The sequence below is a fragment of the Fundulus heteroclitus genome, chromosome 16 (genome assembly GCF_011125445.2).
Source record: "Fundulus heteroclitus isolate FHET01 chromosome 16, MU-UCD_Fhet_4.1, whole genome shotgun sequence".
Classification (NCBI taxonomy): Eukaryota; Metazoa; Chordata; class Actinopteri; order Cyprinodontiformes; family Fundulidae; genus Fundulus; species Fundulus heteroclitus.
Window position 1 is genome coordinate 5,954,507 of NC_046376.1, and position 13,790 is coordinate 5,968,296.

General features: G+C 51.8%; 1 protein-coding gene across 1 annotated transcript; it reads right to left on the bottom strand.

The window, feature by feature from the left end:
* Window positions 1-12,227: 12,227 nt before the first annotated feature.
* Window positions 12,228-13,553, bottom strand: LOC118566496. Its single transcript, XM_036148768.1, has 4 exons — window positions 13,401-13,553; window positions 13,141-13,316; window positions 12,809-13,057; window positions 12,228-12,727 (listed from the first exon to the last, which is right to left on the bottom strand). The coding sequence occupies exons 1-4, from the start codon at window positions 13,504-13,506 to the stop codon at window positions 12,365-12,367; spliced, it is 894 nt and encodes a 297-aa protein (XP_036004661.1). The 5' UTR covers window positions 13,507-13,553; the 3' UTR covers window positions 12,228-12,364.
* Between the last annotated feature and the right edge of the window lie 237 nt (window positions 13,554-13,790).

The following is a 13,790-nucleotide window of genomic DNA, read 5'->3' on the forward strand; positions in this document are numbered from 1 at the left end:
AACCTCCACATCCAGCATGGATGTCCCAGCAGAATGAGCCTGCTCTGGGTCTCCTAACCTCCACATCCAGCATGGATGTCCCAGCAGTGTGAGCCTGCTCTGGGTCTCCACATCCAGCATGGATGTCCCAGCAGAGTGAGCCTGCTCTGGGTCTCCTATGCTCCACATCCAGCATGGATGTCCCAGCAGAGTGAGCCTGCTCTGGGTCTCCTATGCTCCACATCCAGCATGGATGTCCCAGCAGAGTGACCCTGCTCTGGGTCTCCTATGCTCCACATCCAGCATGGATGTCCCAGCAGAATGAGCCTGCTCTGGGTCTCCTAACCTCCACATCCAGCATGGATGTCCCAGCAGAATGAGCCTGCTCTGGGTCTCCACATCCAGCAGGGATGTCCCAGCAGAGTGACCCTGCTCTGGGTCTCCACATCCAGCATGGATGTCCCAGCAGAATGAGCCTGCTCTGGGTCTCCTATGCTCCACATCCAGCATGGATGTCCCAGCAGAATGAGCCTGCTCTGGGTCTTCTAACCTCCACATCCAGCATGGATGTCCCAGCAGAATGAGCCTGCTCTGGGTCTCCACATCCAGCATGGATGTCCCAGCAGTGTGAGCCTGCTCTGGGTCTCCACATCCAGCATGGATGTCCCAGCAGAGTGAGCCTGCTCTGGGTCTCCTATGCTCCACATCCAGCATGGATGTCCCAGCAGTGTGAGCCTGCTCTGGGTCTCCACATCCAGCATGGATGTCCCAGCAGAGTGAGCCTGCTCAGGGTCTCCTATGCTCCACATCCAGCATGGATGTCCCAGCAGAATGAGCCTGCTCTGGGTCTTCTAACCTCCACATCCAGCATGGATGTCCCAGCAGAATGAGCCTGCTCTGGGTCTCCACATCCAGCATGGATGTCCCAGCAGAGTGAGCCTGCTCTGGGTCTCCTATGCTCCACATCCAGCATGGATGTCCCAGCAGAGTGAGCCTGCTCTGGGTCTCCTATGCTCCACATCCAGCATGGATGTCCCAGCAGAATGAGCCTGGTCTGGGTCTCCTAACCTCCACATCCAGCATGGATGTCCCAGCAGAATGAGCCTGCTCTGGGTCTCCACATCCAGCATGGATGTCCCAGCAGAGTGAGCCTGCTCTGGGTCTCCACATCCAGCATGGATGTCCCAGCAGAGTGAGCCTGCTCTGGGTCTCCTATGCTCCACATCCAGCATGGATGTCCCAGCAGAATGAGCCTGCTCTGGGTCTCCTATGCTCCACATCCAGCATGGATGTCCCAGCAGTGTGAGCCTGCTCTGGGTCTCCACATCCAGCATGGATGTCCCAGCAGAATGAGCCTGCTCTGGGTCTCCTATGCTCCACATCCAGCATGGATGTCCCAGCATTGTGAGCCTGCTCTGGGTCTCCACATCCAGCATGGATGTCCCAGCAGAGTTAGCCTGCTCTGGGTCTCCTATGCTCCACATACAGCATGGATGTCCCAGGCAGCAGCAGCAGCCTGCTCTGGGTCTTTGCCCAGAAGCAGCAGCCTGCTCTGGGTCTCCTATGCTCCACATACAGCATGGATGTCCCAGGCAGCAGCAGCAGCCTGCTCTGGGTCTTTGCCCAGAAGCAGCAGCCTGCTCTGGGTCTCCTATGCTCCACATACAGCATGGATCTCCAGGCAGCAGCCTGCTCTGGTTCTCCTAACCTCCACATCCAGCATGGAGGAGGACACCCGCATCAGACCATACACCCATCCCTGCTACCAGCAACCATTTCCGGGTAACGACACACACTCATAAACCCTGGAGCACACACCTCCATAACCTTTAGCTCCAGCCGAACCGTGGTACCCACACTTAAGCACCCCTCCCCGGTTATAAACCAATAAACCAACCGCCAAATTACTCGTGCCCCTGGTAAGGCAGGAACAAAGCCGTGCCCATGGTATGGCAGAGCTCCAGCAGGACAGGGGGACATCCCGCTTCTGCAGCCCCAGCCCGAGGCCCTCTCCCTGGGCTACACTCTGACACCGCCCCCCCACCCTCCATGCACCTGGTTCTCAACACTTAGAACTATTTTATAACCCTACCTCTAACCCTTAAAAAATTCAGAGCTCCAGCAGGACAGGGGGACATCCCGCTTCTGCAGCCCCAGCCCGAGGCCCTCTCCCTGGGCTACACTCTGACACCGCCGCCCCCACCCTCCATGCACCTGGTTCTCAACACTTAGAACTATTTTATAACCCTACCTCTAACCCTTAAAAAATTCAGAGCTCCAGCAGGACAAGGGGACATCCCGCTTCTGCAGCCCCAGCCCGAGGCCCTCTCCCTGGGCTACACCCTGACACCGCCCCCCCAGCCTCCGTGCACCTGGTTCTCAACACTTAGAACTATTTTATAACCCTACCTCTAACCCTTAAAAAATTCAGAGCTCCAGCAGGACCGGCGGGACATCCCGGAGCTTGATGCCCACCAAGAGGCACTCTCCCTGGGCTAAACTCTGATACCGCCCGCCCCCCCTCATTGCACCTGGCTCTCAACACTTAGAACTTTTTATTTAATTTTTATTTTTAATTATGTGCCCATGGTACAGCAGATCTCCATGAGGGGGCGCCCTCCTTGGATGTGTTGCCATTCTTTCGGTTTGTTTTTCAAGACGGGTTTGGGTATCTGTTTGCCCTATGTCCTGCGAATCACATTTGTGATTCGCAGCCATGCACCACAACCCACAGAGTGGAGAAATCGCTTTCATCTGTCAATCCATCCCATGTCTGGGCCGGGGCCGTGTTTACTTGGACTTTCACGGCTTATTTAGCTCTCCAGAACCCGGCACGCGCCGGGCCCGTAGGCAGAGCGAGATGGGCGTGGGAACCGGGCGGAGCGCTGGTCCTCCGTAGCCCCCCCGAGCCCTATTCGATTGGCTCTCAGGCGGACAGCCGCACGGGGGCTCGACCGGAGGGTGAGAGAAAGGCGTGTTTCCCAAGCGCACCGCCAGCGCGGGCCAGGAGGCCGGGACCGGGGGACGTGAGCCCGGTGGCGGAGGCTTGGTGCGGGACCACTAGGTCAGACTGTTCTGCTCGGTCTCGCTTCCGAGCGTGCGGCCCGCTACGGGGAATAAGCACAGTCGCGCGCAACCTCCGCTGCTGTCTGGAGTCGAGCCTGCAGGATTAAGGAACCAACCGCCGAAGCACTGATGCTGGGCACCGGGGCCGACGGAGGCCCTCTTATGGCAGGCCACGTTTGCAGATCGGTCTGGGTGGAAAAAGATGGGCCCTGGAAGTCCCCCTGACAGACTCCAGAGACTAAGTGTTAAAAGACTTAGAAATATTTTTCGTCATAGGTTAACGAAAACCTCGCTCCTACATATCTGCAGAAGGGTTTTTTTCGCGTAAGGCCCCAGGATCCCTCCAGACCCTTGTATCTCCCTGAGCTACTCCAGTTGATTTCGTATCCACCCCATGCTGGAGAACTTAGAAAATATTTTTTTCCCAAAATTGTTCCCCTGGTAAAGTGCGGAAGGGCTACTCCAATTGATTTCGTATCCACCCCATGCTGGACTTCCAGGACAAGAGGGGCGCTTTCACGCGTCACTAGCCCAGCCAAGGCGCACTATTCTGGGGCACAGCTGCGTGACACAGACCCCCCCTATGCTGGAGGTGGGACACTTTTTTTTATTTTTTTTCGTTTACCATTAATATTATAATTATTACTATTAATTCCTTTTGTTAATTTTAGCTCTGGGTCTCCTAACCTCTGCGTGCAACATGGATCTCCCCGCACCAGAAGCAGCCCGCTCTGGGTCTCCTAACCTCCGCGTGCACCACGGATCTCCCAGCTCCTCCAAAAGGCACCATGGAGCTCCACGCAGCGGCCTACTCTGGCTATATTAACCCAAAAACGCTGCATGCATGTCCGCGTGGCGCATTTCATATTAACCTGCAGAAGGGTTTTTTCCGCGTAAGGCCCCAGAATCCCTCCAGACCCTTGTATCTCCCTGAGCTACTCCAGTTGATTTCGTATCCACCCCATGCTGGAGGACTTAGAAAATATTTTTTTCCCAAAATTGTTCCCCTGGTAAAGTGCGGAAGGGCTACTCCAATTGATTTCGTATCCACCCCATGCTGGACTTCCAGGACAAGAGGGACGCTTTCACGCGTCACTAGCCCAGCCAAGGCGCACTATTCTGGGGCAGTGCTGCGTGACACAGACCCCCCCTATGCTGGAGGTGGGACTTTATAAGTTTTATTTTTTTATTTTATTTGCCAGGAATAATGAATGGAGAAATGTCTTAAAGAACACAATTTGTTAAAGATAAATAATTGTTTTCACCCAAACTGTAGCAGAAAGGAAATACAGACACATCACCATTGATTTATTTATTTTTTTATTATTTTTTTTACTGTTTTTCTGGATCTCAGCACACGTGCACTTTGGCTGCGCCCTGGTTGTCTACTTCTCAACGTGTAGGTAAACAATGGTCTCTTTCTTCTGGGTTGTTGGGTCCCTCTACTTGGTTCATATGAAGGGTCGCTCTCCGAAGTGTATTCAGAAGTGTGGTCAGACTCGCTGTCAACAGTGTGGTCAGACTCGCTGTCAACAGTGTGGTCAGACTCGCTGTCAACAGTGTAGTCAACGTCGCTCTCAGAAGCGTGATCAGGGCTTGTTGATCCAGTGGCCTGACTGGATGTTGGTGAGGACGGCACAGCACCGGGCGAAGGGCCGGCAGGCGGGGTGGGAGGCGCGCAGTCCGCTTCCTCCTCAAGACCATCACCTAATGATTCTGACATGGAGAGGAGGGAAGGTTCGGCGGTGTCATGTACCGTCGTACGTGGTGGCTCGACGGCTGCCTCGAAATTCTGACGGATCCGAGCCAGCTCTGACGCGGTGCGGTGGAGCGCGTAGAATTTGTCTGCTGTCCGCGTGTCATGACACATGGTCTTTGAAATGTTGATCCGGTCACTTGGTGACAAACTATTCCTTGCCTTGAAAAATAGAGATGGTTCTTCAATATTATGCTTTTTATTTTAGGTTTATTACGTGGAAAAGTGATATAATTACTTACGTATGTGGCTAATGATGTTCGGAAGGCTGTGAATGTGGGACGCCCAGGAAAACCCATGTCACGCCAGGCGGCTTGCATCGGCACGATGAGTTTCTCGATTTTTGTGAAGTTTTCGGTGAAGAGAAGAAGGTCTGTGGGTGGGTTTAGTTTCTGTCTGATGATCATCCACTGCTCCACCCATGAGAATTCCTCTACAGTTAAGTAGAGCTGTGCGGGGCCAAACCCACGGTTGGTTTTGTGTTCCTTCACCTGTGGTGCAAAGGAGAGTGTGTGTTAATGGACATATTGGGACAAGACAGAGAGCGTTTGTCATTCCAATATTAGTAGACTTGCATTGATCACAAAGCCCGCTTGCCCGACTGTGGCTTCCTTCTGGGCTTCATCAACCTCGGAGACCGTCATATTCTTTAGAACACCGGTGCGGTGTCCATATAGGCTTGCTAGGTAAACACTGAGGTACCCAAAATATCTCCTGCGCGCCTCCGGGTTGGGGTCCTCAGACAGTTCATCTGAAGAAAAAAAAAAAAATTAAATGGTTAGAACATGGATGTCAGTAACTCAGGTAAGTAATTTAATATAGTACAAATTTAATAAGTCTGACCAAGAAGTTCAGGGATGCGTCTCCTGGCCAGGACTTTGCAGAGGCGAAGTTGGTCCTTGGAGATGGTTCTGCTCAACTTATTTTTCTTTACACGTATCTGATGCATGACAACACGTGGACCCAGGCTTGCAATACACTCTGAGATAGCACAAATCACGGCAAACACTTCTCTTTATGGAACCCTGGATGAGGAGGGAGGGGTGTCCCTGAAGTAGCCCAGGAACTGGGACAAATTCACCAGGTAGGTCTTCACTGCGTTCTCCGCTTTTCCACCATTCTGCAGATGCTCTGGCCACCTGCACAGAAATAAATAATTTGAATCTTTTTTTACATGGGGACATTTTATCTTAACTAAAAGGCATCACAGACATGCTTACTGGTATATCCTGGACATATTGTGAAGGAAAGTCCAATTCTGGAGGATTGGCTGTCCCTTGGTTATAAACGAAAGGAAAGCCATGATTCTACCCACTTTGGATCTTTGATTTTCGATCCTTTTCCTCAGACCACGGGAGCCTTTGAGGTGCTGCCAATATTCCGCGATGTATTCCACTGAAAAAAAACAAAAAAAAAAGGTTTCATAATGAAGTTTGATTCTCAACACTTAGAAAATGTTTTTTAAAGTTCGCGCAGACTTCCAGAAGGAACACCGGGGAATTTCGTTCATTAAAACCCAGACAGAGGGCCCTATATTCGGATCCAAACGTCAAAAATCCCCCTTCTGCGTCTCTGGTTCCATAAACACTTAGAAAATATTTTTTAAAGTTCGCGCAGACTTCCAGAAGGAACACCGGGGAATTTCGTTCATTAAAACCCAGGCAGAGGGCCCTATATTCGGATACAAACGTTAAAAATCCCCCTTCTGCGTCTCTGGTTCCATAAACACTTAGAAAATATTTTTTAAAGTTTGCGCAGACTTCCAGAAGGACAGGGGGGAGATCCCGCTGCTGTAGCCCCGACCCGAGGCACTGTCCTCGGATTACTCTCTGACAGCGCCCCCTTGTGTGCGCCTGGTTCTCAACACTTAGAATTTTTTTTATATATATATAGAAAAAATACAGCAATCAGTGACATTACTTACAGATGCTTGGTGGGAATTTGGGGTACGCTTTCGCCAAACAGAGGGTGCTCCGGCTTTCCCCCTTTGACTTAGGTCTGTTGATGTGCTGCTGTTCTTCATCAGGAGAGAAAGATTCACTCCTCACCAGAGCATCAATGTCCACACTTGGAACCGGGGCTGTGGATGCCTTTTGGCGGTCCTGTTAAATAGAGGTTTAGTGCTAAGTTTTCTGGTTCTGCCGGTACAACCAGGCCTAAGCTATGGAGCTATCCTGCCCAGCACATGTGCTCTGATCCTGGGTAAAGGTCATCCGCATCTACCCGCTGGTTCTGCCGGTACAACCAGGCCTAAGCTATGGAGCTATCCTGCCCAGCACATGTGCTCTGGTCCTGGGTAAAGGTGCTGCTAGGTAATAAACATTTTACATACCTCTTCCAGTCGTTTGATTGTTTTTTTTGCCCTTTCAGCCCATCTGTGCTGGTACAGCAATTTCTTTCTTAGTTGCCCCAAGTCGGATGTAAGCTGCAGGTTCTTTGCCTCAAGCTGTTTGCACGAGATGCAGGATGAAGGTGATGGTTCGTCATCAAGGGGTTCTGATGTTGGATGATACCGATTTGCTTCCTCTCTTGCTATTGGGTCCATGTGTAAACGTGAGACCATCGGAGGGCTCGGGTTTGTGGCGCTCAAAGCTCGCAGCATGTGCACCATTACCTGGTACTTCAAATCAGTTATCACCTGGGCTTTCCTCTCCCCCTCCATCTCCGGGTGAGCTTGAGCAATATGCCTGTCCAGCCTTGTGCTAGCATAACTGCAGCCCTCCACTGGACAGGGCATTTTTCTAATATTGACCCTCCCACTACTGTACTTGATCAATATTTCTCGCTCTTCTGAATTTTTAATGCCATGACTATTTCTTAGGTGCCTGCCTATATAGGTAAATTCAGAACGGCAGAGTGGGCAACAAACATTATGCTTTGGAGGCGCCATGTTGATATGAGAATCTGAAAAATAAGATAAGATAACACGAGCTGTGTTAATATCTCAAAGCCAGGAACAGAGCCCCATTTCCCAGCGTGATGCATAAGAGCTTCACAACTTACCGTGTGAACAGTGGAGGGGAAAGAAGTCCGCTCTGGTCCTGGGCTGTTAAGTACTGCTCCTCAGTCATTCGTTGATTGGCATGTTAGGTACCTACAGCTGCCTTCTGCTCATGCAATCAAGAGTGCAGCAAGTGGCTGCAGGTGTACCAAGTAAAGCCTCCTGAGAACCAGGGGAAACACTGAGTCTCCACATCAGACCCTGCACCCACCCCTGCTACCAGCAACCAAGCCCGGGCACCAGCGCACACACACACACACACACCCATGGACCATGGAGCGCCAACCTCCATAGACTTCACATCCAGCCTAATCCTACACCAAAATGTCAAAATCCGCTCTCCCTGATATTTTGCTGCAATGCTTGACAATCCATGGGATTTAACATGTGATATTTGGGTAAAAGGGGCCAAATCGCCTAACCTCCACATCCAGCATGGATCTCCCAGGCAGGAGCAGCCTGCTCTGGGTCTCCACATGCAGCTTGGATCTCCCAGGCAGGAGCAGCCTGCTCTGGGTCTCCTAACCTCCACATCCAGCATGGATCTCCCAGGCAGGAGCAGCCTGCTCTGGGTCTCCACATGCAGCATGGATCTCCCAACAGCAGCAGCCTGCTCTGGGTCTCCACATGCAGCATGGATCTCCCAGCAGCAGCAGCCTGCTCTGGGTCTCCACATGCAGCATGGATCTCCAGGCAACAGCATGAGGCTGCTCTGGTTCTCCTAACCTCCACATCCAGCACGGATGTCCCAGGCCGCAGAAAATCCAAAGCCCGCAGCAGCACACCCAAACCCGGCTTGGATGCGCAATCTGATCCCCTGGAAGAAGAACCATGGTTCTCTCTCTCTCTCTCTCTCTCCCCCCCCTGCTGACACAGAGCTCTCCACTTAAGCACCACCTCACACCCAGGATGGAGGCCTCATGCTGGGCCTGCAATGGTTCTCTCTCTCTCTCCCCTCTGCTGTGAGCTCTCCACTTCAGCACCACCCATCCTGATTCTCCAGCGGCACAGCCTGGCCCTTCTCCATCCCAACATGGAGCTCTCATCAGCAGCATGAGCCTGCCCTGGTTCTCCTTACCTCCACATGCAGCATGGATCTCCAGGCAGCAGCAGCCCGCTCTGGGTCTTGTCCCAGCAGCATGAGCCTGCTCTGGGTATCCTAACCTCCACATGCAGCATGGATCTCCAGGCAGAAGCAGCTCGCTCTTGGTCTTTGCCCAGCAGCATGAGCCTGATCTGGGTCTCCTAACCTCCACATGCAGCATGGATCTCCAGGCAGAAGCAGCAGCCTGCTCTGGGTCTGCTAACATCCACATGCAGCATGGATCTCCAGGCAGAAGCAGCAGCCTGCTCTGGGTCTTTGCCCAGCAGCATGAGCCTGCTCTGGGTCTCCTAACCTCCACATGCAGCATGGATCTCCAGGCAGAAGCAGCCCGCTCTTGGTCTTTGCCCAGCAGCATGAGCCTGATCTGGGTCTCCTAACCTCCACATGCAGCATGGATCTCCCCGCACCAGCAGCAGCCTGCTCTGGGTCTGCTAACATCCACATGCAGCATGGATCTCCAGGCAGCAATAGCCCGCTCTGGGTCTGCTAACCTCCACATCCAGCATGGATCTCCAGGCAGAAGCAGCAGCCTGCTCTGGGTCTTTGCCCAGCAGCATGAGCCTGATCTGGGTCTCCTAACCTCCACATCCAGCATGGATCTCCCAGCAGCAGCAGCCTGCTCTGGGTCTCCTAACCTCCACATGCAGCATGGATCTCCAGGCAGCAGCCTGTCCTGGTTCTTCTAACCTCCACATCCAGCATGGATCTCCAGGCAGCAGCCTGTCCTGGTTCTTCTAACCTCCACATCCAGCATGGAGGAGGACACCCGCATCAGACCCTACACCCATCCCTGCTACCAGCAACCATTTCCGGGTAACGACACAAACCCATAAACCCTGGAGCACACACCTCCATAACCTTCACCTCCAGCCGAACCGTGGTACCCACACTTAAGCACCCCTCCCCGGTTATAAACCAATAAACCAACCGCCAAATTACTCGTGCCCCTGGTAAGGCAGGAACAAAGCCGTGCCCATGGAACAGCAGAGCTCCAGCAGGACAGGGGGGAGTCCAGCTGCTGCAGCCCCAGCCCGAGGCCCTGTCCTCGGACTGCTCTATGACACCGCTCCCCTGCGTGGACCTGGTTCTCAACACTTAGTTATTTTTATAACCCTACCTCTAACCCTTAAAAATTCAGAGCTCCAGCAGGACCGGCGGGACATCCCGGAGGTGCATGCCCACCACGAGGCCCTCTCCCTGGGCTACACTCTGACACCGCCCGCCCCCCCTCATTGCACCTGGTTCTCAACACTTAGAATTTTTTTTATAACCCTACCTCTAACCCTTAAAAATTCAGAGCTCCAGCAGGACCGGCGGGACATCCCGGAGCTGCATGCCCACCATGAGGCCCTCTCCCTGGGCTACACTCTGACACCGCCCGCCCCCTCATTTTGGTTCTCAACACTTTGAATTTTTTTATTTTTATTTTTAATTCTGTGCCCATGGTACAGCAGATCTCCATGAGGGGGTCTTCCTTGGATGTGTTTCCATTCTTTCGGTTTGTTTTTCAAGACGGGTTTGGGTATCTGTTTACCCTATGTCCTGCGAATCACATTTTCCCACAGAGTGGAGAAATCGCTTTCAACTGTCAATCCATCCCATGTCTGGGCCGGGGCCGTGTTTACTTGGACTTTCACGGCTTATTTTTTGAAACAAGCATATGCTACCTGAAGGATCAACCAGGTAGCCCTCCAGAACCCGGCACGCGCCGGGCCCGTAGGCAGAGCAAGATAGGGGGGGCGTGGGAACCGGGCGGAGGCGCTGGTCCTCCGTAGCCCTGGGCGCCCCGAGCCCTAGTCGATTGGCTTGCGGGCGGACAGCCTCACGGAGCTCGATCTGAGGGTAAGAGAAAAGCGTGTTTCCCAAGCGCACCGCCAGCGCGGGCCAGGAGGCAGGGACCGGGGGGCCGTGCGCCCGGCGGCGGAGGCTTGGTGCGGGACCACTAGGTGAGACTGTTCTTCTCGGTCTCGCTTCCAAGCGTGCGGCCCGCTACGGGGAATAAGCACAGTCGCGCGCAACCTCCGCTGGGGTCAGGATGAAGGAACCAACCGCCGAAGCACTGATGCTGAGCACCGGGGCCGACGGAGGCCCTCTTATGGCAGGCCACGTTTGCAGATCGGTCTGGTTGAAAAAGATGGGCCCTGGAAGTCCCCCTGACAGACTCCAGAGACTAAGTGTTAAAAGACTTAGAAATATTTTTCATCATAGGTTACCGAAAACCTCACTCCTACATATCTGCAGAAGGGGTTTTTTCGCGTAAGGCCCCAGGATCCGTCCAGACCATTGTATCTCCCTGGGCTACTCCAGTTGATTTCGTATCCACCCCATGCTGGAGAACTTAGAAAACATTTTTTTTTTCAGAATTGTACCCTTGGTAAGGTGCGGAAGGGCTACTCCAATTGATTTCGTATCCACCCCATACTGGACTTCCAGGACCGGAGGGGCGCTTTCACGCGTCACTAGCCCAGCCAGGGCGCACTATTTTGGGCAGAGCTCTCTGGCACAGCCCCCTCCTATGCTGGAGGTGGGACTTTTTTTTTTTCGTTTACTATTATTATTATTATTATAATTATTACTATTAATTCCTTTTGTTAATTTTAGCTCTGGGTCTCCTAACCTCCGCGTGCAGCATGGATGTCCGCGCAGCAGCAGCAGCCCGCTCTGGGTCTGCTAACCTCCACATGCAGCATGGATCTCCCAGCAGCACGAGCGTGTCCTGGTTCTCATCTCATCCACAGGCACCATAGATCTCCACGTAGCGGCCTACTCTGGCTCTATTAACCCAAAAACGCTACATGCATGTCCGCGCGGCGCATTTCATATTAACCTGCTGAAGGGGTTTTTCGCGTAAGGCCCCAGAATCCGTCCAGACCATTGTATCCTTCACGAGCTACTCCAGTTGATTTCGTATCCACCCCATGCTGGAGAACTTAGAAAATATTTTTTTCAGAATTGTTCCCTTGGTACGGTGCGGAAGGGCTACTCCAATTGATTTCGTATCCACCCCATACTGGACTTCCAGGACCGGAGGGGCGCTTTCACGCGTCACTAGCCCAGCCACGGCGCACTATTCTGGGGGAGAGCTGCGTGACACAGACCCCCCCTGTCTTGGAGGTGGGACTTTATAAGTTTTATTTTTTTATTTTATTTGCCAGGAATAATGAATGGAGAAATGTCTTAAAGAACACAATTTGTTGAAGATAAATAATTGTTTTCACCCAAACTGTAACAGAAAGGAAATACAGACACATCACCATTGATTTATTTATTTTTTTATTATTTTTTTTACTGTTTTTCTGGATCTCAGCACACGTGCACCTTGGCTGCGCCCTGGACGTCTATTTCTCAACGTGTAGGTAAACAATGGTCTCTTTCTTCTGGGTTGTTGGGTCCCTCTACTTGGTTCATATGAAGGGTCGCTCTCCGAAGTGTGCTCAGACTCGCTCTCAGAAGTGTCTCACTCGCTGTCAACAGTGTAGTCAACGTCGCTCTCAGAAGCGTGATCAGGGCTTGTTGATCCAGTGGCCTGACTGGATGTTGGTGAGGACGGCGCAGCACCGGCAGGCGGGCTGGAAGGCGCGCACTCCGCTTCCTCCTCAAGACCATCACCTGATGATTCTGACATGGAGAGGAGGGAAGGTTCGGCGGTGTCATGTACCGTCGTACGTGGTGGCTCGACGGCTGCCTCGAAATTCTGACGGATCTGAGCCAGCTCTGACGCAGTGCGGTGGAGCGCGTAGAATTTGTCTGCTGTCCGTGTGTCATGACACATCGTCTTTGAAATGTTGATCCGGTCACTTGGGGACAAAGTATTCCTTGCCTTGAAAAATAGAGATGGTTCTTCAATATTATGCTTTTTAATTTTAGGTTTATTACGTGGAAAAGTGATATAATTACTTACGTATGTGGCTATTGATGTTCGGAAATCTGTGAATGTAGGGCGCCCAGGAAAACCCATGTCAAGCCAGGCGGCTTGCATCGGCACGATCAGTTTTTCGATCTTTGTGAATTTTTCGGTGAAGAGAAGAAGGTCTGTGGGTGGGTTTAGTTTCTGTCTGATGATCATCCACTGCTCCACCCATGAGAATTCCTCTATAGTTAAGTAGAGCTGTGCGGGGCCAAACGCACGGTTGGTTTTGTGTTCCTTCACCTGTGGTGCAAAGGAGAGTGTGTTTTAATGGCCAAATGGGACTAGACAGAGTGTGTTTGTCATTCCAATATCAGTAGACTTACATTGATCACAAAGCCCACTTGCCCGACTGTGGCTTCCTGCTGGGCTTCTTCAACCTCCGCCACAGTCATGTTCTTTAGCACACCGGTGCGGTGTCCATAGAGGCTTGCTAGATAAACACTGAGGTACCCGAAGAATCTCCTGCGCGCCTCCGGGTTGGGGTCCTCAGACAGTTCATCTGAAAAAAAATTATAGGGTTAGAACATGGATGTCAGTAACTCAGGTAAGTAATTTAATATAGTACAAATTTAATAAGTCTGACCAAGAAGTTCAGGGATGCGTCTCCTGGCCAGGACTTTGCAGATGCGAAGTTGGTCCTTGGAGATTGTTCTGCTCAACTTCTTTTTCTTTACACTTATCTGACGCATGACTAGACTTAGACTTACTTTATTGTCATTTTGTATACACAGAGTGCATACAGAACGAAATTTCGTTTTCACACAGCTCAGAAATATTGCAGTAACTCTACAGGATACCTTGCAGTGAATTACAGTACAGGATAAAGTGCAGTGATCAATCGCAGTCACTTACAGGATACATTTCAATTTACTTCCGGATAAAGTGCAGCAGTGAACAGTAGGCAGTTGAAATGTAAACAATGTAAACCAAATGTAGACAAATATGCAGTAGGGTGCAGCAGTGATTTAAAAGT